General features: G+C 36.4%; 1 protein-coding gene across 1 annotated transcript in view; it reads left to right on the top strand.

The window, feature by feature from the left end:
* Ptprq (protein tyrosine phosphatase receptor type Q) overlaps window positions 1-26,529 on the top strand; it is a 176,892-nt gene that overhangs the window by 103,001 nt on the left and 47,362 nt on the right. The window contains 7 exon segments of the mRNA XM_038314879.1: window positions 2,363-2,484; window positions 6,455-6,641; window positions 10,851-11,095; window positions 13,124-13,190; window positions 16,750-16,908; window positions 18,161-18,383; window positions 21,683-21,756. Of these exon segments, the coding sequence (XP_038170807.1) occupies window positions 2,363-2,484; window positions 6,455-6,641; window positions 10,851-11,095; window positions 13,124-13,190; window positions 16,750-16,908; window positions 18,161-18,383; window positions 21,683-21,756 (1,077 nt within the window).

The raw sequence follows: 26,529 nt of genomic DNA, 5'->3' as shown, positions 1-26,529 counted from the left end.
GCCTTGAAGACACTGAATCTTCATTGCCTCACTTTCTTTCATTTTCTACTCAATGTATAAGCAGAAATAAATTTGCATTTCCATGGTATTATTAAATTATATCAATATATTTATGATATATACATGGACTAAATTTGCCACTCAAATTCCACACTATGCTGTATGTTGCTGTCTCTGAGACTAGATAACTAATAAATAATTTGTATTTGTTTACTTATAGTAATCTAGAAGATAGGAAGTGAAAGATAAAAGCACCAGAATATTTGGTCACCATGTGAGGATTGCAGTCCCTGAGGAGGAGACATGCTATATCCTCACAAGACGGAAGGCTGAAGGGCAAATTAACTGAATACCCTATTAAACTTGTATATGGTCCTTAAACTTACTCCCTGTATGCGGATTTCTCATGACCTCATCACCTCTTAAGGGCATGCACCTTAATATCATCGTTTTGAATGTAATATTTCAACACCTAAATTTAAGGGGGACACATAAAAAGAATAGCAATGTTATAAATACTTATCTAGTGAAATAAATGTGGGTTTCTTCAGGGCATGATTTATCTATCTATCTATCTATCTATCTATCTATCTATCTATCTATCTATCTATCTATCTATCTATTTATATGACATGCCCCGGCTTTATTGATGGCATCTCAATACATAATGAATTTCCGAAATTTTAAGTCATTTTCAGAGGTTGTGAAATCCAGCATCATGACAATAACTAGATTTTTTGGCAGTTAATAGTGCCTTGATTTAATTCATATAAAAATATCTACTTGTTCCTCAGCTACGTGAGTCTTCTTCCTAAATGCTGAGCAAACGCTCCTTTTCTCGGCTGTGCCATCCCGATATTTAAGGAATGAGCTCTGCATTCTTTAGCATAGAGATCATAACTAGATAACTAGATTCCAAAGTTACTCTTTGAGCATTATTTCTGCTATTTAATTTCATGAGCATTGTTCTTCCTGTGATATCTATATTTACTGAATTTAGAGGTTCTGGATTGTTTCTGTACTGTGTGACCCTCCGGCAGCCTGGTAGCCTTTGGGAGCTAATTTCCAGAGTTATAGCTCTGTAGTCTTTAGAACGAGATCCTGATCAACAACATGATGTAGGATTCCCCTCTATATGCGGTGAATACCACTGCTTAATAAAGAAACTGGTTTGGCCAGAAAGGATAGGTAGGCCTGGAAAACGAAATTGAACGCTAAGAGAAAGGAGATGGAGTCAAGGGGAAGCCATGAAGCTGCTGCCAGAGACAGATGTGTTGAAACTTTGCTGGTAGGCCACGACTTTGTGGTGATACACAGATTAATGGAAATGGGTTTAATTAAGATATAAGAGTTAGCCAGTAAGAAGCTAGAGCTAATGGGCCCAACAGTGATTTAAATAATATAGTTTCTGTGTGATTATTTCAGGGCTGAGCAGCCAGGAACCAAGAAGCCATCTCCTCACAAAAACAACATTTTGCTCTTGTACTGTACAGGAATGGAGAAGAATATTAAATCATATTTAATGTGTTGGCTAATTTCATGTCAGCTTGGCATAGGATGACATCATCTGCGAGGAGGGAATGTCAGTTAAGAAAAGGCTTTTATAAGTTCCTGCTGTAGGACATTTTCTTAGTTAGTGATTTACAGGTAGTGAAGCCCATTTTGGGTAGTGCCATCCCTGGACTGGTGGTCTTGGGTTCTATAAGAAAGCAGGCTGAGAAGCCACAAGGAACCAGACAATAAACAACACCCCTCCATGGCGTCTACATCAACATCCTTCTAATTTTAGTTTTTCCACAAACTGAAAACCCACATGGCTTTCAATAAATTTCCTAAATCATGGTTGATCATGAATATAACTGATGCTTACATGTCTAATAAAGACCAGAATGACTGCATAATTATATATTACTCTACCCCTCAGTGAAAACATAAACCTGACCCAATCACATGATGATATTTTAAACAACACCAGCATTTTATACTAGTTCCCATCTTCAACTATGACTTTGGCCTCTTTCGATAATCAAATATTTCTGAGTCATCTTAAGACTATTGTGCCAAGTTATTTACTTTTAAATGAAATATTTCTTTATACAAATGACATAATTATGCTTTCTTTTAAACACATTATGCCAAATTTAAATATCATGTATTATAACTTTATTTTATGTGGAAGTAATTTATGTATGGTAACTAGTTTTTACAAATCTGGTCTTGTAGTTAACCTTTGGCATGCTTGTGATCTGTAAATGAATGTAAAATTAATTCATTGTGACTATCCATTTTCCATGGTCTTTCCTTTTATACTGTAGCAAGCACTAACTAATGTGCCAGAGTAATTGATTTCCTATTGTTGCAGCTCCCGATGGTCCTCCTGAAAATGTGCATGTGGTTGCAACATCCCCCTTTGGTATCAGTATCAGTTGGAGTGAACCTGCTGTCATAACTGGACCAACGCTCTACTTGATTGATGTCAAATCGGTAAGGCTTGTCTTACTTACTCTGAAAGACCATATAAAACACAGTTCGTGATGCAGATTATTTATTCAGAGTTTTTGATTTTGCACCATGGTTCTTAGACCTTCATAGATTTTATTAGTGTAGGCACTGACTCTGTAGTTACCAACTGCTCAAAAAACCATTGCTTTAGTTCAATGTTTGTTGCATATTTTCTCAGGGTAAAGACTGTGCATATATTGAAAAGTGGTGACATTTAAAATACAGTAAAAGGGGGTCTTTTAGGATAGAATGAGAAGGAAGAGGCATTCAAGAAACAATCTCCAGATTAAGGTATAAAGAGGTGTATCCTGGAAGACTTTTGGAGAGCACGAAAGGGAACTGAGAAGAGAGATGCCAAAGAAAAAGAATCACTTTCAAAAACAAATAATACAACCATTCCATGGCCCGGCATTTAAAACTTGGTGTACTGAGACATGAACCTAGACCCAATTTGTAGATACTGACTTTCATGGTCTTAGTGCCGCTTGCAGAACTAAAACAGTGACGTGATAAGATTTTTATCACACTGGCAGGCTGGTTGCTTGTTTAGAGATTTTGTATTCTGTCTGTATTTGGGATGCAGTCTAGGTCAGGGTCAGGAAACTGTAAGAATAAATAGGAAAAATAAAGATAAAAGATAAACAGAGGAGGAAGTACAGCAAAGGAGCCAGATGAGAAATAATTGTAAGTATGTGTGCTATTGTTGAAAACTCAACTAAGCTCATGGTGGTGAGTGAGAACATGATTCAAGGATGATGGGGCGGTATTACTTGGAAACAAGAGGAACCAATCTGAGAAGGGACGCAATGAGTGAGCATAGATATGAGTTTGAGAAGCCTGGGAGCGAATCTTCTGCCTGCAGCTGCATTAGCTGCATACATGTGTGGAGCTCATGGGAGAGAAATGATTGTTACTTATTATAAGTATTATAAGTGTAGCTTATACTCTAGGGGCAGAAAAGCCTAGCTGGGGAACAGGTAAATATATTAATTCTTTAAAGGAGATACTTCTGTCTCAAAAGCCCTGCTAATGTCAAAATCAAATGAGATTTTAGTGTCTTCTCCCACACATTCTTCTGTTTCTTCCTTTTTTAAAATTGTACATTTAGGAACATCTTGGTGCACTAATAGATAAAAACAAATAATGTCAGTGCCCTGGGAGTATTTATTTAATGCAAATTATAAAAAGATAATTATGAAAGACTCCTCATTAAAGAGGGAAATTATCCTTTAGAATTTGGTTGTGCTTAAAGAAAAGAAAGACGTTTGAGGAGGATTTTATGATCTCATTGCTACAGCCTTCTTCCTGACTTTAAAAGCAAGCAAGTAGGATAAGGGAAAGAAGGGTAGGAAGATGGAGAGGCACAGAGAGCAACTCGGCTAATTCCACTAGAAGTTAATGTATATTGTGATTTCTTAGTACCTTTATTCTCCGTGTTTTATACACTAGGAGAAGAACAGGGAATGAAAATTTAGCTTCACACAGCTCACACTCTAGCAGTCCACACGGCAGTATAAACAATAATAGGGAAAGGCTTGAAGCTGTGGGGGAGAGAATGAGGTAATTATAACTTCCGTGGTGAGAACAGAATATAGTGGAGGTTCTACAGAGCAAATCAAACCCATGGAGAAACTGGGGGATTGGACAGCATTACAGCAAAAAGGAAGGGCAGCAGTGGATCCAGAAGTGGAACATAAATAGGCAGTAGGACACATACGTCATGATATGCTCCTACTAGCTGATATTGTGGAAACATTGCATAGTTTATGATATAAAGAAAGTATTTTATATGATCAGAGCTCCCTCATCATATTCCATGATAGATAGTTTTGTATTCATAAGGGACCTAAACTGAAATTCTATCTCATTGGCCCTGTGGCTATAGAGATTGAGGGAGTCACTGGAACTCAGTGAATTTACCTAGTGCTAGAAAATTCACTCTGTAGTAAGCAGGAGTATGGGAGCCTCATACTCCTTCACAGTGATTGACTGTTATCTCTAGATAGTTATTATTCAATGCAGTGATTGACTGTTATCTCTAGATAGTTATTATTCCACACAATGATTGACTGTTATCTCTAGGTAATTATTATTCAACATGAATGAGCCTAATCGTAAGGAAAAAATAAAAATCCATATTTTATGAGAATAAGTGTTGATAACTAATGAAATTCTCAAATATTTTGTGCCATGGTTCTTGTGCTTGACCAATAGAATTTGTATGTTGAAAGGTTTTTCTATCGTTTTAGAGAAGTGGGCTATCTCCCTCCTCTGCTTTGTGTAGTAAATGAACTTTTTGACTGTGATGCTGGTTATTTATTAGCCTTTTAGTGTGTTTATCATAGCAGCATCTTCTTTAAGTTAAAAGCTCTTACAAACCAAAATTTAAAGAAATGATTGAGTAATTCCAAAATTCGTTTCCCAGTGTTTCAAAGGATGGGCAAGTTAAAAAGTATCTCTATATCCATAACTATACTTAAAACCTGAAATACTCAGTGTGGCTACCTATGAATAATATGCCTTAATGGGTTATGCATTTTCTCAAATTTGTGTCAGGAAAATCCCTTCTAAATTTGTTATATGTGTACATGGTGTGTGTGTGTGTGTGTGTGTGTGTGTGTGTGTCCTCCCGGCTCCGTGTGTGTGTGTTTGTGTGCGTGCATGTCTACGTACGTATGTATACATTTGTGGAGGTCATAGATCTACATTGGTTAGTGTCTTCTTTAGCCGCTTTCCACCTTATCATTTGAGACATATTGCACTGAACTTGCATCTTGCAGTGTGGTTGGACTGGCTGGCAAATGGACTATAGAGATCTATGTTTGCTCCTCTACCCCAGTGGTAGAAGAACAGATGTGGTTCCCCCATCTGCCTTTTATATAGATGCTATGGATCCACACTCAGGTTCCCATGATTGTATAGCAAGCACTTACATACTAAACCATTTACCCAAAGACTTCCTATATAGTACTAAAAGCTTTAGCCATGTTTAATATCCAGAGTGATGGGCAAAAACTTCCATCAAAGAGAAACTATATTAGAAAAAAGCATGTAGCCACACTTAATATACCTAAAGATACCACATTTGTGCATGCTTCATTTATTGTATTTATAGTTAGCTGTGTTCCATCACCACTGTTATATCTAACAGTGGTAGGCTAGAAGCTTTTCGATCTGTAATTATGACCACAATTTTTTAAATGAATATGCATGCAATTACTGAAAAAAAAAAGAGGTGCAGGAGCACGAATCTTGAGCATGAGGGAGGGGTATGTGGAAGGGAAGGCAAGGGAGAACTGTTGTAATTATATTATAATCTTACAATATTTAAATATTTAAAAAGTAAAATAAGAAAAAGAAAGCGTTAAAAGGGCAGAAAATGTCAATGAGTATTTCAGAAAGTTGTCCTCTCACAGTTATTATTCAGTTGGAAAGTAAATGAATGTGATTTTACTATCCATACCTTCTTTTGTTCAAAGCATAATTTACAGAGTAATTAAACAAACATCAAAATCCCCATGCCAACCATTTTATATCTGATCTTTATAAATTCTCAAGAAGATAGAATAACCCCAGTAGGAAGTGAAAGTGCACGAGTAGCTTCCCAAATGGAGTTAACTGACCAATTTGGAATTTGAATGCTGGGTAATAATTGGGCACCAAAACCTACATGTTTTCTTCCATACACTATTGAAGCAGACAACAGTTTCATTGGCTCTAAAAGTAACTTTTGCTTATTCAATTGGTAGGTCGGTTGACTGTGGTGGGTTGATTACATTCTCTGACTTTCAACTATTAAAATAATTGCAAATGGATTAACTGTTGTCATAGTACTTTGGATTCCTGAGAGTGATCTGATTTCAAAGCGAATGAATAAATATTGGCCAGATTAATATATACCTGTACCTTTGGACTGTTATCTATCTTAATCACTAACTACTTTTGTCCATAGGTAGATAATGATGACTTTAATATTTCCTTCGTGAAATCAAATGACGAAAACAAAACAATAGAAATAAATGACTTACAAGTATTCACGAGGTATTCCGTGGTGATCACAGCATTTGTTGGAAACATTAGTGAGGCATATGCAGAAGGGAAGCCAAGCGCGGAAGTGATCGTTACTACTCTCGAATCGGGTAAGGAATATTTCTCACCATTCCTAACAGTTAACTGTGGATTGGCTGCTGGTCTTTCTTACAGTTCCTCTCACTCTTCTGGAGAAAAGATATGTGCTACGAGACACTGGCAGAGCCTAAGAAAATCAAAATCAATGATGTTGTAATGGAGAAAAGTAAAGTTTGTTTACACTTTGGAGGCAAAGCGGGATATGTAGAAGATTCAGTCCTTGTAAATATGGAACCAAATTAAATGCGTTCCCTCTGTAGTTTTTTTATATTTATCAAATCTACTGTTTTAGAAATTGAATTATTGTACCTACCATCTAAATGTTTGAGCTAGCAGCGTTCCATCTAAAAATTTCACTTTGATTATGTTGGTTCTGATTTTTTAATGAAAATTGACTGATACTATTAAATAATCTGATATTAGAATTAGGTCACATATAATCATTTTCTTAGTCAAGTGACGTACCTTATTATGTGATTGTTTTATAAATGTTAAAATCCATGATGATTTCCTCTAGTTCTGTAATCAGGGTCTGAATGAATAAAAAGACCATAAAAGTCAGTAGGAATTGAATGTGAAGAGTGAATCTCCCAGGGCCTGCTTGCCCACCTTCTCCAGACTCCCGAGGTTCTTTGCCACTAGATATATCTTGGGAAATATCAGGTGAAGTATTGTGTCACTATGGTCTATTTGTTGCTGTCTCTAAGGTACACAGAGGAGGTAAAAATATTTTTTGCTTGTTTCTTTACTATGCTGTTTTCCAATAGTTCCTGCAAAGCGAGGACTCTAATTTGCAAGGTCCTTTCTCTTCTCTCGTGCTAAGATCCCATGTGTTTCTGTTTTACTGCCAACTGTCTATATTTGGATCTATATTTTGATTGTGTCTTTTCACGTTTCTTCCTCATGTTTCTTTGTGAGCAAAGCTGGTGAATACACTCACATGTATACCACAAAATAGGGCTCATCAATCTTATCCTAACAGTGGTTCTCAACCTGTGGGTCACGATCCCCACAGGTTGCATATCAGATATTTACATTATGATTCATAACAGTAGCAAAATTGTAGCTATGAAATAGCAACAAAATTATGTTATCGTTGGTGGTCACCACAACACGAGGAACCACATTAAAGGCTCAAAGCGTTAGGAAGGTTGAGATCCACTGCACCAGGAGGTAGTTAATAGTGCCACTACCAGAAAAAAAAAAAAAAGCAAAGCTAAGCGTCTGAGAATAGAATTTATGATGTAAAGTCTTGAGTAGTTTTGGGATAAGAAAGTGTTGCCAACATTGAGAGAATTCCATGCCTCATCTAGCTTTAAGCCTGATTCTCAATTTGCAGAAACACTTTCTATATAAAAAAGGATAAAATTCTTAAGTAATGTAAATATGTAAAAACAAGTACAAAAAAATATCCGTTTAAAGCAAACTAAGCTTTAGTTTGTCTGTAAAGCTTTCTACTTAACATGGGATATTTCACAAAGTGTTGAATTTTCCTGCTTGTCTTTTTTACTCTCTTTTATTTGTCCTCATTTGAGGGGTGCTACAAGATTCTATCTACAAAGAAATGTCAAGTTGACAAAGTTTGAGCGTCTGGACTGTGAGGCCACATCTTATGCCTTCCTCACAGGCAGCTTTGGCTGAAAGGAAACATTTCCATATCATTCAGATGACAGTAGATGTAGAAATTCATTTTGATGATGTGATGTATAGAACAGTACTCTGTAATCCTAATGTTTTTTCATGGATCTTTTTATTTTATAATTTATTATGACTGGTGACATACTAAACTGTTTTTTGAGGGTGATTTGCTTTGTTTTAATAAGGGAGTGTTTTATTGGCATGGTGTATCAATTATACAGAGTAATGAGTGTCATGGTGACAGTTTCTCACATGTTTATACATTGGTCATCTACTACTCCTCTTCATGATGGTCCTCCTTTCTATAATAGTCTTCTAAAAGAAAAGCATCTTTAAATTTTAATTATTTCTTTAACGATTCCAAGCAATGAGTTTTGATCATATTTGATTCCATACCTCAACTCTTCCTAGGCACACCTCTTTCCCTTGGACGCCATTCTTCTGTCCCCATCTTATCAACGCCAATTTATGTTGCACAAATATTCTTGGATTGTCAGTCCTTCTACAGGAATGCGTTCAACTTATCATGGCCCTCAACTTTACAGAAAACTGATCCTTTCTTTCTGAGCAGCTAATTGTTGTCGATAGCCCCTTGGCTAGGAATGGGACGTTGTGCCCAATCCCGTTTCATGCTGAAATTTTGTCTGACTTGGGCTTTCACAAGCATTGTGCACGCTATCACAGCTAGAACACATTTATATGTGCAACTGTCCTGCTGTGTTTTTATTTTAGTATAATGAACTGGAATTTTATAAATTCTAGCAATTAAAAAATCCAATTACAAACATGTTAAAAGACATAAAAAGATATTTCATCCATCAGAAGGTATGGTTAGGAAATAAACACATAGTAAGATAAAATTTCCAGACCATTAGCCCTAGCATAAAGGCAAATTAAACCGACATCATGAACTATGTATCTACTGAAACGGAATTGCATAATAATTTTAAAAGTAGTGATAATATCAAATGATGGCAAATATGTAAGCTGAACTCTGACACTTGTCAGCGAGAATATAAAGCGTGAAAAACACATGGAAAAATATTTGGCAATCTCTTGTAAAACTAAACATGTACTTCCCATATGGTCAAGCAATTAATAGTCAACAATGATCAGAAAGAATCTAAAACTTCTGTTTATATATGCATGGGTAGTAATGTCAGCCTTACTAGGAATGACAAAAGCTACAAACAGTGCAGATGTCTTTCCATTGTTAAACAAATCAATTAAGCCACAAAATGGAACACTTCCTTTCTCCTATTGTTGGAGACTACATCTGAGAAGATGACTCAGAGGGTACAGATATTTGTCACCAAGACTAATGACCAGAACTCCATCCCAGGGATCCACGTGTTGCAAGGAGTGAACAAAATCCTGTAAGCTGTTTTCTGCCTTCCACATGCTCAACATAGCACCCATGTGATCCCCCATCCAAAAAAAATAGAGAAATAACTATAGGGGGAGACTATGCCTTTTTTCCCAGCCACCCAGACCCGAATAATCACATGAAAACTATATTAATTACAAATTACACTATTTGGCCGATGGCTCAGGAGTATTTCTAGCTATCTCTTACATATTGAATTAACCCACTTTTAGTAGTCTATGTATTGCTATGTGACTGTGGTGTTACCTCATTTTGTACATCCTGTTTCTTTGGTGGTTGGCTATGTCTCTCCACTTCGGCAGCAAAGTGGCATCTGCATGACTCTGCCTTCTTTCTTCCTCCATCTCTGCTTGGATTTCCCACCTTGCTATAGTCTGCCCTGCCATAGGCCAAAGTAGATTCCTTATTAACCATTGGTAATAAAACACATTTACAGCATATAGAGGGAAATCCCATATCAAATAGCTTTTTGAAAAAGCTGGGATATATAAATCCCAGTGAACCTCAAAGCATCACAGTATTGATATGCTGAATGACAAGACATGAGAGACGGATGATTGCTATTACAGCTAGGCATCTACTAAAATACAAAGGCATGCAAGGTAAGAGTTCTTAAGTGATGGGCTAGTTCTATCTTTTCCATGTTAGTAATTGCAGGAATCTCTATATGGCTTACAATTCCATAAAAGTGAATCACACACAAACCCATGAAAACATTGATGATAATAGCACAAGGACTGTCATCTAGGTAATAGTATTACATATATGCCCTTCTCTGGCATATATAAATAAAGCTGAATAGAGCCATAAGCAGTGTCACCACGGGGAACTGCAGGAAGGTTACACAGGGCTCTGATCCTCTTGGTGACAACTTCCTATGAATCTGTTTTATTTTTGAATAAAGTGATTGAAGAGTTGAGGAGGGATGCCCTGTGGAAGTTGGCCTGCTGATGAAATAGGGGGTTCTGGCTTTAATCTCCAGTAGTACACATAGACCGCCTGCACAAGGCAAATAAACAAACGAAGTACCAGTGGAATTTCTAGGAAATAAAGTCAGTGTGCCTGGTCATTTTTCTAGTTTCCAGAATACATGACATTGGTAATATGTGTAATTTGTCTTTCTAAACAGAAGTGTGAAGAAAATACTTTTTATATTGAGACTTAAAAATTATAATTGTCAACTTCTCATTTCTAGTGCCCAAGGACCCACCTAACAATATGACATTTCAGAAGATACCAGATGAAGTAACAAAGTTTCAGTTAACATTCCTTCCGCCTTCTCAACCCAACGGAAATATCCAAGTATACCAAGCATTGGTTTACAGAGAAGATGACCCTACTGCTGTCCAGATTCATAACCTCAGCATTATCCAGAAGACAGACACGTCTGTCATTGCAGTGTTAGAAGGGCTCAAAGGTGGACATACGTACAACATCAGCGTAAGCAGCCACAGCTTGGCGCTGCCTAGCCAGTTTGTAAAGTCAGCACTGTAAAATATGTCTGCATACCACATTTCAGCCTATTTCCTTATAAAATACAGAACATACTATTAGCTAAGAACCTTTTCTAGGAATAGTGAAGATGCAAAATAAAGAAAGGAAGTGAACATTAAACATAAAGGAGTAGTGACATGCAGAATGACAGCTGCCCTAAAGAAAACTAGAAATGGAACACGTAAAAGGGAATTTTGAGGAAAATCGCTGGAACAGGCCATTTTTGTCATTTCCTTTCTCTAAAGCCTTTGATTCTGCTGTATGTTAATAATAATTTTACAAAGGATGTGAAACATGCACAAACATGTGTGCAAGTTCACATGTATGAGCATATACCCAAATCACTTTTGCCTAGACTTATTTTGTGTCACCCCTTAGGGATTGTCAGCAGAATTGTTTTGGTTAAGAAACATCACATTTCAGTAACCTATCATCCATTAGAACAGTCCCTAGGATAGTTTCCCTCCATCAAAGCAATTCTTAGTAATTATCAATTTAGTTATAAGAATATTGTACGTAATAGATAATTATGTATCTTCCTGAGGTTCTCGTTGCAATTCCAGTTAAGTTCAATGAAATATCTATTAGAAAAATGAGTGGTCATTTGAACCCAAGTTCAAATCCTGGTTTCTATATCCATCTGGGAAACTTCTTCAAAAGTTGATTCACAGTCCCCTTTTACACGTTAAAACTTGGGGATAGGAATGGAAACTTTTGCAGAAGATGTTGAGAGGAACCGATATTTGCAGTGATAGTAGAGAAAGAAATTCTATACCAATGTGGCTGCTGAAAAGAATAGCAAAGAAGAAATAAAACAAAACACAGCTGGATTCTAAAGGAAAAAATGTATCTCTTGGCAAATTTCAATGTTAGCATCTTAGGATATTGAGGTTTATCATCAATAATGTATTTAAAACGATTTCTAAGTAACTTCTATGCATCCTACCATGTAAGAAGTGCTTTCTCTTTTCTCACCATTCTTTTACTCATCACCAGAGTTTAAGTCATATAAAGAAATAAATCATTTATTTTGAATAGTTCCTTATTGAAAGTTACAAATGATCCTAATTTTTTTTCAGTTATTGTAACCGAAGTTCACAGGATTGATCTCTTTAATATAGTTACCATATACCATGTATTATTATAAGTTCATTTTCACAAAAATATTTCCAAAATATTGACATAGGGAAAGGATGGACCATTAATATATATAATGAGTTCATTCCAGAGATTATATTACATATGCCAAATTGTATTTACTAATTTCAAGGAAGTTGGACTACTCTTGTGGTCTTTGTTTTCTTCAGCTAGATGAGGTGAAAGCAGGGACTCTGGGTCTTCAGCTTCCTGAGCGCAAAGCTAATTGAAAGGATTCCCATTTGTGTAAATCACCCTCTGTGTACACAAACAGAAATGTTTTATGAGTATATGCTGCATTATGTAGGCTATGCATCGGATACTTTGGGGCAGGGGTGAAGAAGGGCATAAAGGCCAACTTTCAGGAGGATGATTTAATACAGGAAAATGGGGAGGCGGGAGGGGTTGGGTTTCATCTCCAACACAAGAAGAAGATCTTGAATATGGATTTAAAGGAGGGCAAAATGTGCTAGCTACAGAGAGAAGTAACAGATGTTAGAGTCGAGGGCGAGGTAGGATAAGCACAGGGGTTGTCTACTCTTTTCCTCCCATGGGTTCAAATGGCAGCCAGCCATCCTGGTCTTGGTGCTGAGACCTTTGTGTCAGCATTTAGTCTCACGATTTAGTTCCAGAATATTAATTGTAAGAAACTCTTGATCGTTCATGTTCTTCTGATCTTTATGGTAGTAAGCAGGTTTGAGAAAATATAATCCACAGGCAGAAACAATTGTTTTTCTTTTTAAAGGGGATCATTTTTTTAATTGTTTTTAGCCATGCTCACTCGCACATGCATAGACAGAAGGCTTGGAGTCGTGATAAAGCCTTTCTTTGTTTCAGGTTTATGCTATCAACAGTGCTGGCGCTGGGCCAAAAGTGCAGATGCGAATAACCATGGATATTAAAGGTACAAATGAACTGCCTTCCATTAAACTGTTGTTTTTTTTTTTTAACCAGATGGTGATTGTAATCTGAATCACATGCAGGAGGCTAACCTTCGCTTGATGCGTATGCATGTGATGTGCATGTATATTAAGCAATAGTGTGTGCATATTAAAAGTATGGTTTAAACATCAAAATGAAGACATGAATTACTGTTGAAGAGAATGTCTGTCTTAAAGGTTGTCACCTAAACTTTTTTTTATTGGAAAGAGAGTTTTTTAAATCTCTGTTTGTGTTAGGAGTTGGATTCTGCTCAGGTGATTAACAAACTCCCACATAACCAACCTTGTAATATTAACTTTAACCTAGATCTACCATTTTATTATTTTGGGAGGTATTTTAGTAAAGTTCTCCTCTAGTAAATAACCATAAGATCCCAAAGAGGAATTTAAGTCCATTTGACGAGAAAATGCCTGCCTAGATATTGAAATCAAGTGTTTTTTGCTACCTCTATCACATAAGGGAATACTAATAATGAAAGAAAACAAAAGGTCCCAAGATGTTTAAGAAAACCTTTGTCTAGCCCTAATAAGAGGGTCTGTGCCTAGTCTTCTTGTAACTTACTATGCTGTGTTCAGTTGGTATCCCTGGGAGGCCTGCTTTTTTCCTGAAGGGAAATATAAGAGGAATGGATCTAGGGAAGAGGGGAGTGGAGTGGAGGTTGGGAGGAGTGGGCAGAGGAAAGAAAATGAAAGCAAAAACAAAAAAAACCCATAAGAATTTGTTCCAGGGTACCTGTAGTAGAATCCCACCAAGCATGTCTTTCTAATGGATGTATAATGTCCCCTTCTTTGGAAGGAACAGCAGAGTACAGTGGCTGGTGTACAAGCCTTACGGGCTATTTAGGTAACTCTTGAGACTGAATCCTGGATTGGTCATTTGATAGCCGTTTGACTTTGGAAGATCTTCTCAGTATACATAACTCTAGAAAGTGCAGATGCTATTATTTTTTACCTTGTAGATTGCTAATTCTAAGGATTAAGAGTAAGAGCATTTGAAAAAATCCTGTAAACAATACCTGAAAATTGTTATTATCAAGAGTATGAGATAGTTATTGTCAGTTGCAATTTTATAATTAATCTTTTAATAATGACTAATAAGTATAGGTATGTTCTTATTTATAAGCCTCATTTATTTTATTTGATAAATTCTGGAGGAGTGTTTCAGTAGTTAAAAGTACTTGATGCTCCGTCAAAGCCCTTAGATTCAGGTCTCAGCACCTGCTTTGGGTGACAGACAATGGCCTATTCACTTCAGTTCTGGGTTCCAAAGCCCTTGCTCTCTTCGAACTGGGCAGGCCCCTTCATGCACACTGTGCATATACAGACAGGCGGGCACATATACACATACACATTAAGTTTTTTGATCAGTAACTCTCCATCTTGGAATATACAAGCACATGAGTTGTTTCAGCTGTAATTTTTTCACAGAATGACTTTAGAGAGCACAAAGGAGAGGTGGAACCATACCATCAGAATTTTTTGCATCCCTTTGTATATACACACATATATACAAACACAGTGTATACAATTTTTTTGTTTTACCAAAATTTCCCATTTTGCATGTTTCACCCATCTCCATGCCAAAATGCTTCTGGCCGCCATCTTCATCTAAAGCCCGCAGAGAGATGCAAGGGTGTGGGGCTGTGTTGGAGTCCTCTAGAGAAAACTTGTCTTTAGAGCTACCTGTGATTTTTAGCTACATGGTGCATTGAATTAGTAGCAGTCATGATATTTTTATCTGACAGATAATACACAGTTGGATTGTGGCACCCTGATAATGGTCCTTGAGGACTGCTGGTGACCTCATTGAGAGTTCAGACAAGAAAAAGCCCCAGGCCTCTTCCTACTAAACCCCTCTCTCTATTCTGTGACTGCTACATCAGGCATTTGTATCTGAAGGCTCTTGCAACCTACTCCTGTGCTTTGCCTCTTCGTTTGTCACAGATTTTACTCTCAATGAACCGCACACGTACTCAGTCTCATTCCAACCTTGACTTGTCAGAATAACAAAGTGGTGTATCACATAAGAGATTTGCTTTTGAACCCAATGCACAAGAAAGAGTGAGTCAAATACTCAACTCAAAAGGTTTTATTCAAACCTTGATATTCAGATTTTACATCTGTTAGCTCAATTCTCACCTATTAAAAGGAAAAAAATATTGCAAATATTGTGAAAATGTTCAGAGATTCTTTACTTCAGTTTTTTTAAAGATTGAAGTCTGGGTATGTAACTTTCATACACTAAATATGCATATGTATACACACATGTAAGCACATACACAGCTGTTAGAAGAACTGAAAACAGCAAAAACCCAAAAAATATTGGTTTGGGAATTTTTGTGTTTATTGATGGCAAAATATTAAATATTATGGTATCTTTTAAGCGATCCTAAAATATCTACTAATGTTAAAGATAAAATGTTTTATCACACAAATGTGATGACCAGGGTTCAAACTCCCAGATCTCATGTAAAACTGAAGCAGGCATAGTGATTGCTTGTCAGCCAGCACTATGGTGGCAGAGGTTCAGGATCTCTAGCATAAGCTGGCTACCTACACTAGCTGGATTCTTTATGGTTCAAGTGAAATAAAGTCAAGAGTGATCAAAACAGACATGAAATATCAAATTCAGTCCACCTCAAGAGTGTACATACTTATGTGTACCCATCTGTACAGCTGTGCACCTATGCAATGCATTACATATATACCACATCAATACACCCATAAAATGCACATTTCTTTAATTCTACGATTTGGAATATTTTCTATAAAAATAATAGGGCAACTAAAGTCAACTGTTTGAGGTTAATTATTATAGAAAATGCTGAAAACAATTTTTAAAAAGTAAATTTTTGCTCTTGGATAAAGAAATCTTATTGAAGAAATAATATTGAAGAAATACTATACAGGTGTACCACATACTATAGCCATTAAGAAGCAAGAGTTAGCATTGTATCTCTGTCTGGGTAAGACTCACACAAGAAATCAATTTGCAGGGTAAGTCTAATGCCTGGTGTAATTGTATTAAAAAAAACTCAATAGTAAACAGTCTGTTACATATCAATCTGAAATTGTACCAGATAATATGGACATTACCAAAAAGAAGGGAGTCTGTTAGCCAGGTTTTGACATGGATTACCAGTAAAAAAGAAGTTACTATGAAGAGGGTAGAGATTAATCAACCAAATAACAAAAGTGAAGAAAAAAACACACAAAAATGTTATTGAGATATAAATAATTTTTGAAAATTATTTGTGACAGCATTTATGGATTGTTTTTATCGCTTGAAGAAGAGTTGCATGTCTGGAAAATTGCACCTGGACTCCAGTTTCTGAGAAAAGTCTCAAATACATAATTACACCTTTATGAGATAATAATTATTGTTTATCTACTGTACCCAAAGACAACTGTGTAGTTTGCAGGTGCTGTCACTTTCTCTGTCAGATACTTGCATGAAATGAGAATGTGAAGTTTATTCTTTTATGTTCAGAAAAAATATTAATCATATTTTACTGTTTTTAGCTCCAGCACGACCCAAGACCAAGCCAATCCCTATTCATGATGCCACAGGAAAACTGCTCGTGACGTCAACAACAATTACAATCAGAATGCCGATATGCTACTACAATGATGATCATGGGCCAATCAAAAATGTCCAAGTGCTTGTGGCCGAAACAGGAGGTAGCTTAGATTCAGTCTACCTTGGGAGACTGGGGAATGTGAATTTCTAAATGCTAAGGAAGTTTGACTCAAAATTATCAAGTAAAGTTGACTCAGGATTCTAAGTAATTTAAAGTTATCAATAATCTAACTAATTTAAGGTTATAAATAGACTATTAATATTATCAGTAATTATATTAATAACTTAACATCAAAAATGCTGTTCTCAAACGAGAAAAGGCCTAATTATGATATGTGATCTATTTATTGTGCATATTGGTTGGAGTAATTTGATCTGGCCAAGATAGAACCTTTTATTTTTAGCTTTTGCCTGTCATTTTTTTATATATATAATTTTTATCGAGTTACATATTTTTCTCTGCTCCCCATTCTTCCTCAGCCCTCCCCTTCTACCATCTCCCGTGTTCCCCATGCTTCCAATTTACTCAGGAGATCTGGCCTTTTCTACTTCCTATGTAGATTAGACCCATGTATGTCTCTCTTAGAGTCCTCTTTGTTATCTAGGTTCTCAGGGGTTATAAATTGTAGGCTGGCTTTTCTTTGCTTTAGGTCTAAAAGCCACTTATGAGTAAGTATATATTATATTTATCTTTCTGGATCTGGGTTACCTCACTCAACCCAAATGCCCCTCAACCAAAGAATGGGGAAAGAAAATGTGATGCATTTACACAATGTAGTACAAATAGCCAAAATAATAATAAAAATGACATCTTGAAATTTGCAGAAAAATGGATGGAGCCAAGAGAGAATCTTGATAGTTTCTTTAGAAATATGAACATTAGTGACACATGACTGATGAACTTTTTTTTGTACTTTAGTGATTCTCACCCTTCTTAATGTTGTGACCCTTTAATATCATTTTTATGTGTCAGAGAACACGCCCCATCATAAAATTACTTTTGCTGCTACATAATAATTGTAATTTTGCTACTGTTATGAATAGTGATATTAATATCCAAGGTGTGGGATATCTGATATGCGACCCCTGTTAAAGGGTCATTCAACCTCCATGGGCTTCTCAACTCATAGGTTAGGAACCACTGTTCTACTTGCTACATCAGCACAACTATAGCACTTCAGATCCCTGTGTGATGGAGGACTGCCCAAGTTCATAAACTGAATGGTCCCGATGGTTCATGGCATGACTCTTGCTGCATCTAGAATTCTCTAATGGAATCGTAAAATGCTGTGTTGATGTGAAGATACCTTCAGTGTCACTTGTGGTGGGCGTTCTTTTTTTCCTTTCTACTAGCTCAGCAAGATGGAAACGTGACAAAATGGTATGATGCATACTTCAACAAAGCGAGGCCGTATTTTACAAACGAAGGATTCCCTAATCCCCCGTGTATAGAGGGAAAGACGAAGTTCAGCGGTAATGAAGACATCTATGTGATAGGCGCTGATAATGCCTGTATGATCCCTGGCAATGAAGAGAAGATTTGCAATGGCCCTCTGAAACCGAAAAAGCAATATTTGTAAGTATAGTTTATATCAACTGTGCACTACACTACAAGTTCATTAATGTATGTCACCTATCTGTCAACCCATCCATCCTCTCATCCTTCTGATGAGTGATGGAATCTCCCTTGGATACTGGGCCTGATTGTGCATGCACTGGAAATGAAGAGCCAGTCGAGGCATTGTCTATTCATTGCAAAGACATACAGATTTACGGGAAAGATACACAATCCTGAAAGAAAGTATGATTAGATGTGATAAGTTGTCTAAAATCAGTTTGAAGCATATGGCACTAGAGAACACACAATGTGGGAGAAGTTAGTTATCTCTGTAATTAATAGTGTGGTTGGTGTGTTGGAACTCAGTGTTTTGCTTTTTTTTTTAACCATAGACAATGATGTATATAGGCTTTTAGAAACAGTCTTGTGGTCTTTCAATTAATTAAGGTTTCCTTTTATGATATGAATACCAATCTCTCTCTTTTATCCCATCAAACCATCCAACATATGAATGATTGCTTTATTAATTTTTGTTGAATTCGTTGATATTATTTGCTATTTAATGTAGATATTATTTTATAAAATTTGGCAGTTTAGAAGATAATTATCTTAGCCTTGATTTTTCCAAATCTTATTGTTATTACTAATTTTTAAAAGTAGGTGCTCACACTTCAGCATGCTAGTTAAAATGATATTAAATTCCTTATGAATGCTTTTGACTGAATTAGAATTAGAAAATTTAGAATAATTTGGCAAGTGAAAAATATATTCTCCCCCCCATGCCACATTACTGAAGATATCTTGTTTATTTCCTCTTCCCAGGGTAATTCATATATCTCTCTTAGGGTTCTTTTTATTTCCTGTCTTCTCTGGGGGTGTGGACTGTAGGCTGGTTATCCTTTGTTTTATCTCTAATATCCACTTATGAGTTAGTACATACTGTGTTTGTCTTTCTGTGTCTTTCTGTGTCGGGAAAGGATGGTAGGGGAGTGGGGAAGAAAGAATGGGAGTGGAGGGAAAACATGAGAGATTATGAAAATCCAGTTGTGTGAAGGACCGAAAGGGAGAACAAGGGAACAGATACCTTATAAAAGGGAGCCATTATGGGATTAGCGGGAAACCAGTACTAGGGAACTTCCCAGGAACCTACAAGGATGACCCCAGCTAAGAATCTAAGCAATAGTAGAGAGGGTACCCAAAATATGCTTTTTCTGTAATCAGATTGATGAATACCTTAATTGTAATCATAGAACCTTCATCCAGTATCTGATGGAAGCAGATGCAGAGATTCACAGCTACACACTGGGCCAAACTCCTGGAGTCTATTCATAGAAAGGGAGGAGCAATATTAAAAACAAAGGGGCCAAGAACATGATGGGTAAACCCACAGAAACAGCTGACCCAAGCTAGTGGAACTGACAGCTGGGGAACTTGCAAAAGACTGAACTAGACCCTCCAAACGTGGGGGACAGTTTTGTGTCTTGAACAGTTTGTGGGGCGACTAGCAGTAGAACCAGTTTATTTATCCTTAGTGCATGAACTGGCTCTTTGGAACCCATTCCCTATAGAGGAATACTGTGCTTAGCCTAGATACAGAGGGGAGGGCTCTGGTGCTGCCTTGAGTGATGTGACAGACTTTGCTAATTCCCCATGGGAGGCCTCACCCTCTCTGAGTGTGGGGTGGAGAGAAGGTCGGGGAGTGGGAGGATGGGAGAGAGAGGGAACTGAGACTTGTATGTAAAATAAGATTGTTTTAAAATTAAAATAAAAAGGAGAAATAATGATCTATCTTTTATTATCAAAGGCAATTAGTTTAAATTTTGGTTGTTATTTGAACTAAACATAATTTTTAAAATGATAAAATTTCATATTTACTCTTATTCAATGGTTTTCTGCATATTGTTTTCTAAACAGATTCCTTTCATAACAGATGCTATCATACGAGTTTGATCATGCTAGAAAAAAGTCATGCACTGTAATTTCTTTTATAAACTTTAATGGCTGGTGTGTTTTAGTTTTCAAGTTAGGTAATTTCAGGTGTTTTCAAGGAAGATCATCTGCATTGTTTGTCTTTTATATTTGTAAAAAATGGGTAAGCACAATTAGACACATAATGAAAATAGCAATTATTGTTTTTAATTTGTGTATATGTGAACAAGACAATTCTACTTAATCTTTGTTCTTTGACTCTGCAGTATTTCCAAAAATAAGATACACAAGTTACTATGCTTTATATTTTAATTACAGTAGCCACATTGTTACTCATATTAAATTGTTCCACCTAAACATATCTGTGAGTGAGATTATCAGCTTAATGGTCTTCGACTACTGCTGCTTCATGAATTTGGTCAAATCACAACTCATTGTCCCATCAAAGTCAATGAGCCTGAGAGCAAGATAATTATTTATTTGATTAGATTAAAGTATAGACTTTTCCTTATTATAACTTAGTCTTAAGCTCATGTCTTGTAATTTATTTTTTATGAATAAACTATTAATTTTCAATAATTATTTGTCAAAATAATTCCTTAAAAAGATAATGGGATATGAAAATTGTTTTTCTTGTATAATTTTAGAACAATATCTTTGATGAACATAAACACAAAAGTTCTCAATAGAATACTTTCAAAATGAGTTAAATAAAACATCAAAGATGTTATCTCCCCTGATGAAATAGGCTTCATCCCAGAAATGTAGGAGAAGTTCAACATAGGTAAATCAATAAACATAATTTAAAACATAGATTCAGCATAGAAACCACATTGTCATCTCATTTGTTATAGAAAAAGACCTTTGACAAAATCAAGCATCCATTCATGTTAAAGTTCTAGTGGAACTAGAGGTACAAGAGATAAACTTCAGCATAATAAAAGCAATATACAAGAAACCTACAACCAATGTCATCCAAAACAAAACTCAAAGCATTTTCATCAAAATTAGGACTATGACAAGGTTTTCCACTTTCTCCATACCTATTCAACAAAGTGCTTAATGTCTTAGCTCATACAATAAGACAAGTGAAGGTGTTAAAAGGAATAAAAATCGGAAAAGACGTCAAAGTATCATAATTTGCATATAATATGATATGTATGTATGTATGTATATATGTATGTAACCTTTACTGCTCCTCTAGAAAACTCCTAAGTCTGGTACACACCAGCAAAAACATCATCAAAGTACCAGAATATAAAATTAGCACGTGTAAATTAGTAGCTTTTCTATATACAAATGACAAACATGTTCATAAAGAAATCTAAAAACAATACCACTCACTATTGCCTGAAAATTATCTTAGAATGAATCTTTTTCTTTTATAGGTTTAAATTTAGAGCCACAAATGTCATGGGACAATTTACTGACTCGGATTACTCTGACCCTATTAAAACTTTAGGTAAGATTTTGTAGTTTAACTTATCGCTAGTTTTTCTTTTTTATGGGTATACATGTGTAGCATCTGTGCATGCAGATATGCATGTTTGCTTGTGTGGGGGTGCAAATGTATATGCAGGTGAGCATGCATTTGTGTTCATTTGCATGTGCAGGCTGGAAGTTGATGTCTTGTCTCTTTCCATCATTATCTGCTCTATTTATTGAGAAAGAACCTCTTGATGAATTCAGAGCCTATAGATTTTGCCGATAGTAGCTATCTTGTTACCTCCAGGGGTCTTTTGTTGGGATTACAGACCGTCACCATGCCCACTAATCTTTTAATATAAACTCTGGGATCTGAAATCTGGTTCTCTTCCATGCAAGTCAGACACATTATCCACCAAGCTATCCTTCTAGGCTTTACCTATGATTTCAATGTATTTATATGATGGTAACAGTTATTAAATGTTTGGTAAATAACTAATCCGTGGCTGCAGAGTCTTTGGTTACAAATGCATCTTAAAGATAATTAACCTTTTTTAAGGAAAACTAATATTTACAACATCCTTTTAAACTATAGATGCTTCAACTATTCAAATATGGTTATAAATTTTGTTAAAGTGTTCATTTCTTTTTTATTATTATTTTTATTTTTTTTTTGGTTTTTCGAGACAGAGTTTCTCTGTGGCTTTGAAGCCTGTCCTGGAGCTAGCTCTTGTAGACCAGGCTGGCCTCGAACTCACAGAGATCTGTCTGCCTCTGCCTCCCGAGTGCTGGGATTAAAGGCGTGAGCCACCACCGCCAGGCCAAAGTGTTCATTTCTTGATGATATTCTAAATAAAAAAGCATTTTGTTCTTTAAATATATAGCTTACACTGTAAAGTTCTTCATAAGAGAGAAATCACATAATAATGTTTTACCTTGAAAAATTCTCAAAACTACAAGCTTTTCTTTTTATTCATTGTATTTTCATTAGTGCCCTCAATCACATCCACACAAACTGGACCTAACAAACACAGTTCAGTTATATGAACCCCTCTGGATCATTACAATAATGATATCCCAACTTAGAGATTCTGTATCAAGCATACCTCCTAGACTCATTTCATGCAATAGCTGTCAAATCCTTCAAAATTATGTTTCAGTTTGGATTTGTGTTTCTCTATCAGTGTGATTATATATCTTAAGAGATATTTAACAATGTTTGGAAGCACTTTGCGTTGAAATAAGGAACTGGGAAGGGTGGTAGGTGGCGGTGCTGTTGCTGCTGTTGCTGTTGCATACACAGTGTTGCTATTCATGGCATCTGAATTTGCACACTGCCCAAAGCAATCCACGATGTCAATTGTATCCAGAATAAGATGCCCTGGTTTAAGTGTCAACCTTCACTCCAATTTACATATGAGGAAACCAAAGCTCACATTGCTTAAGTCATTAGGTGTTTGGCCAGAATTCCAGTGTTTCAGCTCAGCATTCCATAACTCCCAGGTGATGAAAGTAGGTTTAAGACCTGAATTTAAATCTTAGCTCCGAGACTTGATTTAATAACTTTTGTAAGTATGTTTTTGGTTAAAAAAATTCTGAGGATATATGAAGATTTTTTAAAAATTCAAAAAAAGTGTAGAGATTACAATTGTAATTCTTAAGTTATTCAAAGTTTAATGACTTATAAAATTTTAGATTTTTTTTTATGTGTGTGTGAGAGAGTGTTTCATCTACATGTATGTATGTGTACAACATGCGTGCCTGGTGCCCAGGGAGATCAAAAGAGAAAATCAGACTTGATGGAATTGGCATTGCAGATGCCTGTGCACCATTATGCGGGTGCAGGGAACCAAACCAGGGTTCTCTGCAGTTAAAAAAAAGGTCTTGGCCACTGAGCTGTCGCTCTAGCCCCTAATGGCTTCTTTTGATGGGTCATAATCAAAGACTTTTAAAGGATTTTTACTTCATCAACTCCCTAGAATTTCACAGAAAGAATCACAAATTTTTAAATTATTGTAGCAAGGCTTAAAATTTATACATTACCTAACAAAATACTCAGGTAGGTTTATCTCTGGAAAATTACTGGAAAATGCATGAAGTTTATGTATGGTGCTGATCTTGATCTATCAACACATCATGAGATACAACACAGTTCAGTGAGAACTGTCGGTGTGTAACAGTGGATTGTTCCACACCTTTCAGTCTGACTCAGGTATGGGAGTATTCCCTGGCTAAAGAGCCAGCCTCTGTCACTTCTATGTAGAAAAAAATGCATACTGAATAATTCAACCAAGAGATGTGCTACTGACAGGCTTGTTTGAATAACAAATGTGTTATGTTAGAGAGTTTGGGTATAAAGCCATCGTTTCGGTTAACTGTACCTAATAAATACAATCATGAGAAACAAGATGATTGGACTTGTGGATATGAAATTGTGTGAGCATTTCCTCACTTGAGAGCTAATCTTATCGTGCCCTGATATCACAAAAAGCAAACTGTGTGCACTGTGAACAGCAACATAATCAGAATTTAGCAGCAATTCTGGCAGCTAAAATTTAATGGTTCTGGTGTATTTTTTGATGGAAGATAGACGATAGACAAGATGCAGAACTCAAAAGCATTCTTTATGAAGAAGAGATGAGGGGAGCTAGGTTTACTGTCTGGCTGTAAGGAAAAGTTACATCATCATGGATAAGAGCTGCCCCACAAAGGGGGGCAGTCAAAAAATCAGGAACCATGGAGTCCGAAGACATGGTTTCTTACATTTTTCTAAAAGACGTAATATAGAACACAGTTTCAAGATACTTGGCAGTCTTTTGATTTGCATTTCTCTGATGGCTAAGGACGTTGAGCTTTTCCTTAAGTATCTTTTAGCCATTATGGATGCTTCTGTTGAGAGTTCTCTGTTTATTTTTTTATTTGTTCTTTTGATGACCAGTTTCTTGAGTCCTTTGTATATTTTGGAAAACAGCCCTTGCTCTGATGTGGGATTGGTGGAGATCTATTCCCATTTTGTAGGCTGCCGTTTTGTCTTGTTGACCATGTCCTTTGCTTTACAGAGGTTTTTCAGCTTCAGGAGGTCCTATTTATTAATTATTTATCTCAGTGTCTGTGCTATTGGGGGTTATATTTAGGAAGTGGTCTGTTGTACGAATGTGTTCAAGTGTACTTCCCACTTTCTCTTTTATGAAGTTCAGTGTGGCTGGCCTTATGTTGAGGTCTTTGATCCACTTGGACTTGAGTTCTGTGCATGGTGATAGATACGGGTCTATTTTCATTCTTCTACATGTTGATATCCAGTTATGCCAGCACAATTTGTTAAATAAGCTTTCTTTTTTCTATTTTATATTTTTTGCTTCTTTGTAAAAAATCAGGTGTTCATAGATGTATGAATTAATATCTGTGTCTTTGATTTAGTTCTATTAGTCCTCCTGTCTATTTTTATGCCAATACCAGGCTGTTTTCAGTACTGTAGCTCTATAGTAGAGTTTGAAGTCAAGGATTGTGATGCCTCCAGAAGTTCCTTTATTGTATAGGATTGTTTTGGCTATCCTAGGTTTTTTTGCTTTTCGTTAGAAGTTAAGTACTGTTCTTTCGAGGTCTGTGAAGAATTTTGCTGGGGATTCCATCTTACACCTGTAAGAATGGCTAAGATCAAAAACACTGATGACAATTTATACTGTAGAGGATGTGGAGTAAAGGGAACACCACCTGCATTGCTGGTGGGAGTGTAAACTGGTACACCACCTTTGGATATCAGTATGACGATTTCTCTGAAAATTAGGAAACAACCTTCCTTAAGACCCAGCAATACCACTTTTGGGCATATATCCAAAGGATGCTCAATTGTGCCACAAGGACATATGCTCAACTATGTTCATAGCAGCATTGTTTGTCATAGCCAGAACCAGGAAACAACCTAAATGCCCCTTGACCAAAAAATGGATAAGGAAAATGTGGTATATTTGCCCAATGGAGTACCTCACAGCAGAAAAAAATAATGACATCTTGAAATATATGGGCAAATGGATGGATCTAGAAAACATCATATTGAGTGAGTTAACCCAGACCCAGAAAGACAAATATCATATGTACTCACTCATATTTGGTTTTTAGACATAAAGCAAAAAAAAAAAAAACCCAGTGTATAATTCACAATCCCAGAGAACCTAGACAATAATGAGGACCCTAAGAGAGATATACATGGATCTAATCTACATGGAAAGTAGGAAAAGACAAGATTTCCTGAGTAAATTGGGAGCATGGGGACAATGGGAGAGGGCAGAAGGAGAGAAGAGAGGAAGGGAGGGAGCAGAGAAAAATGTATAACTCCATAAAAACAATTAAAATTAAAAAAATACTTGTCAGTGATGGCTTTCTCTTCATTTCCTATACTTGCAACCAAAGGAAGAGACTAAACAAGCCCCAGTTTTAGAAACACATACTGTTTGTGTTTGGAAAGGTGACTGCTATCACCAAATCATTCAGAACTAATTCCTCTGTGCCCTGTAAATGGAGGGCACCTTCAGCCTGTGAATGATACGGGATGAAAGATGAGGCTTTCACAAAGGCCACAAAAGCAGACCAGACAGAGCAAACTGAGTCCCAATGGGCTGGCAGTGTCCAAGAAGGGTCCCATTATCCACTAACTCAAAGTTCAGTGTAATATTCATATATCAGCCATGTAAGGAAAGCCTTTTGGATGCTTTCTTAGACTGACCTTTTTGGGGACTCCCTCTTGATGAATAGTGGTTTTGTAATTGGCTTTTGCCCTGTAATGTTTAAATGGCTATCGGAACAGTGACAGATG

Source organism: Arvicola amphibius, chromosome 17 (genome assembly GCF_903992535.2).
Source record: "Arvicola amphibius chromosome 17, mArvAmp1.2, whole genome shotgun sequence".
In the NCBI taxonomy this organism is placed as follows: domain Eukaryota; kingdom Metazoa; phylum Chordata; class Mammalia; order Rodentia; family Cricetidae; genus Arvicola; species Arvicola amphibius.
Note: the sequence above shows the minus strand (reverse complement) of the source record. Positions and strands in the feature narration are given on the sequence as shown.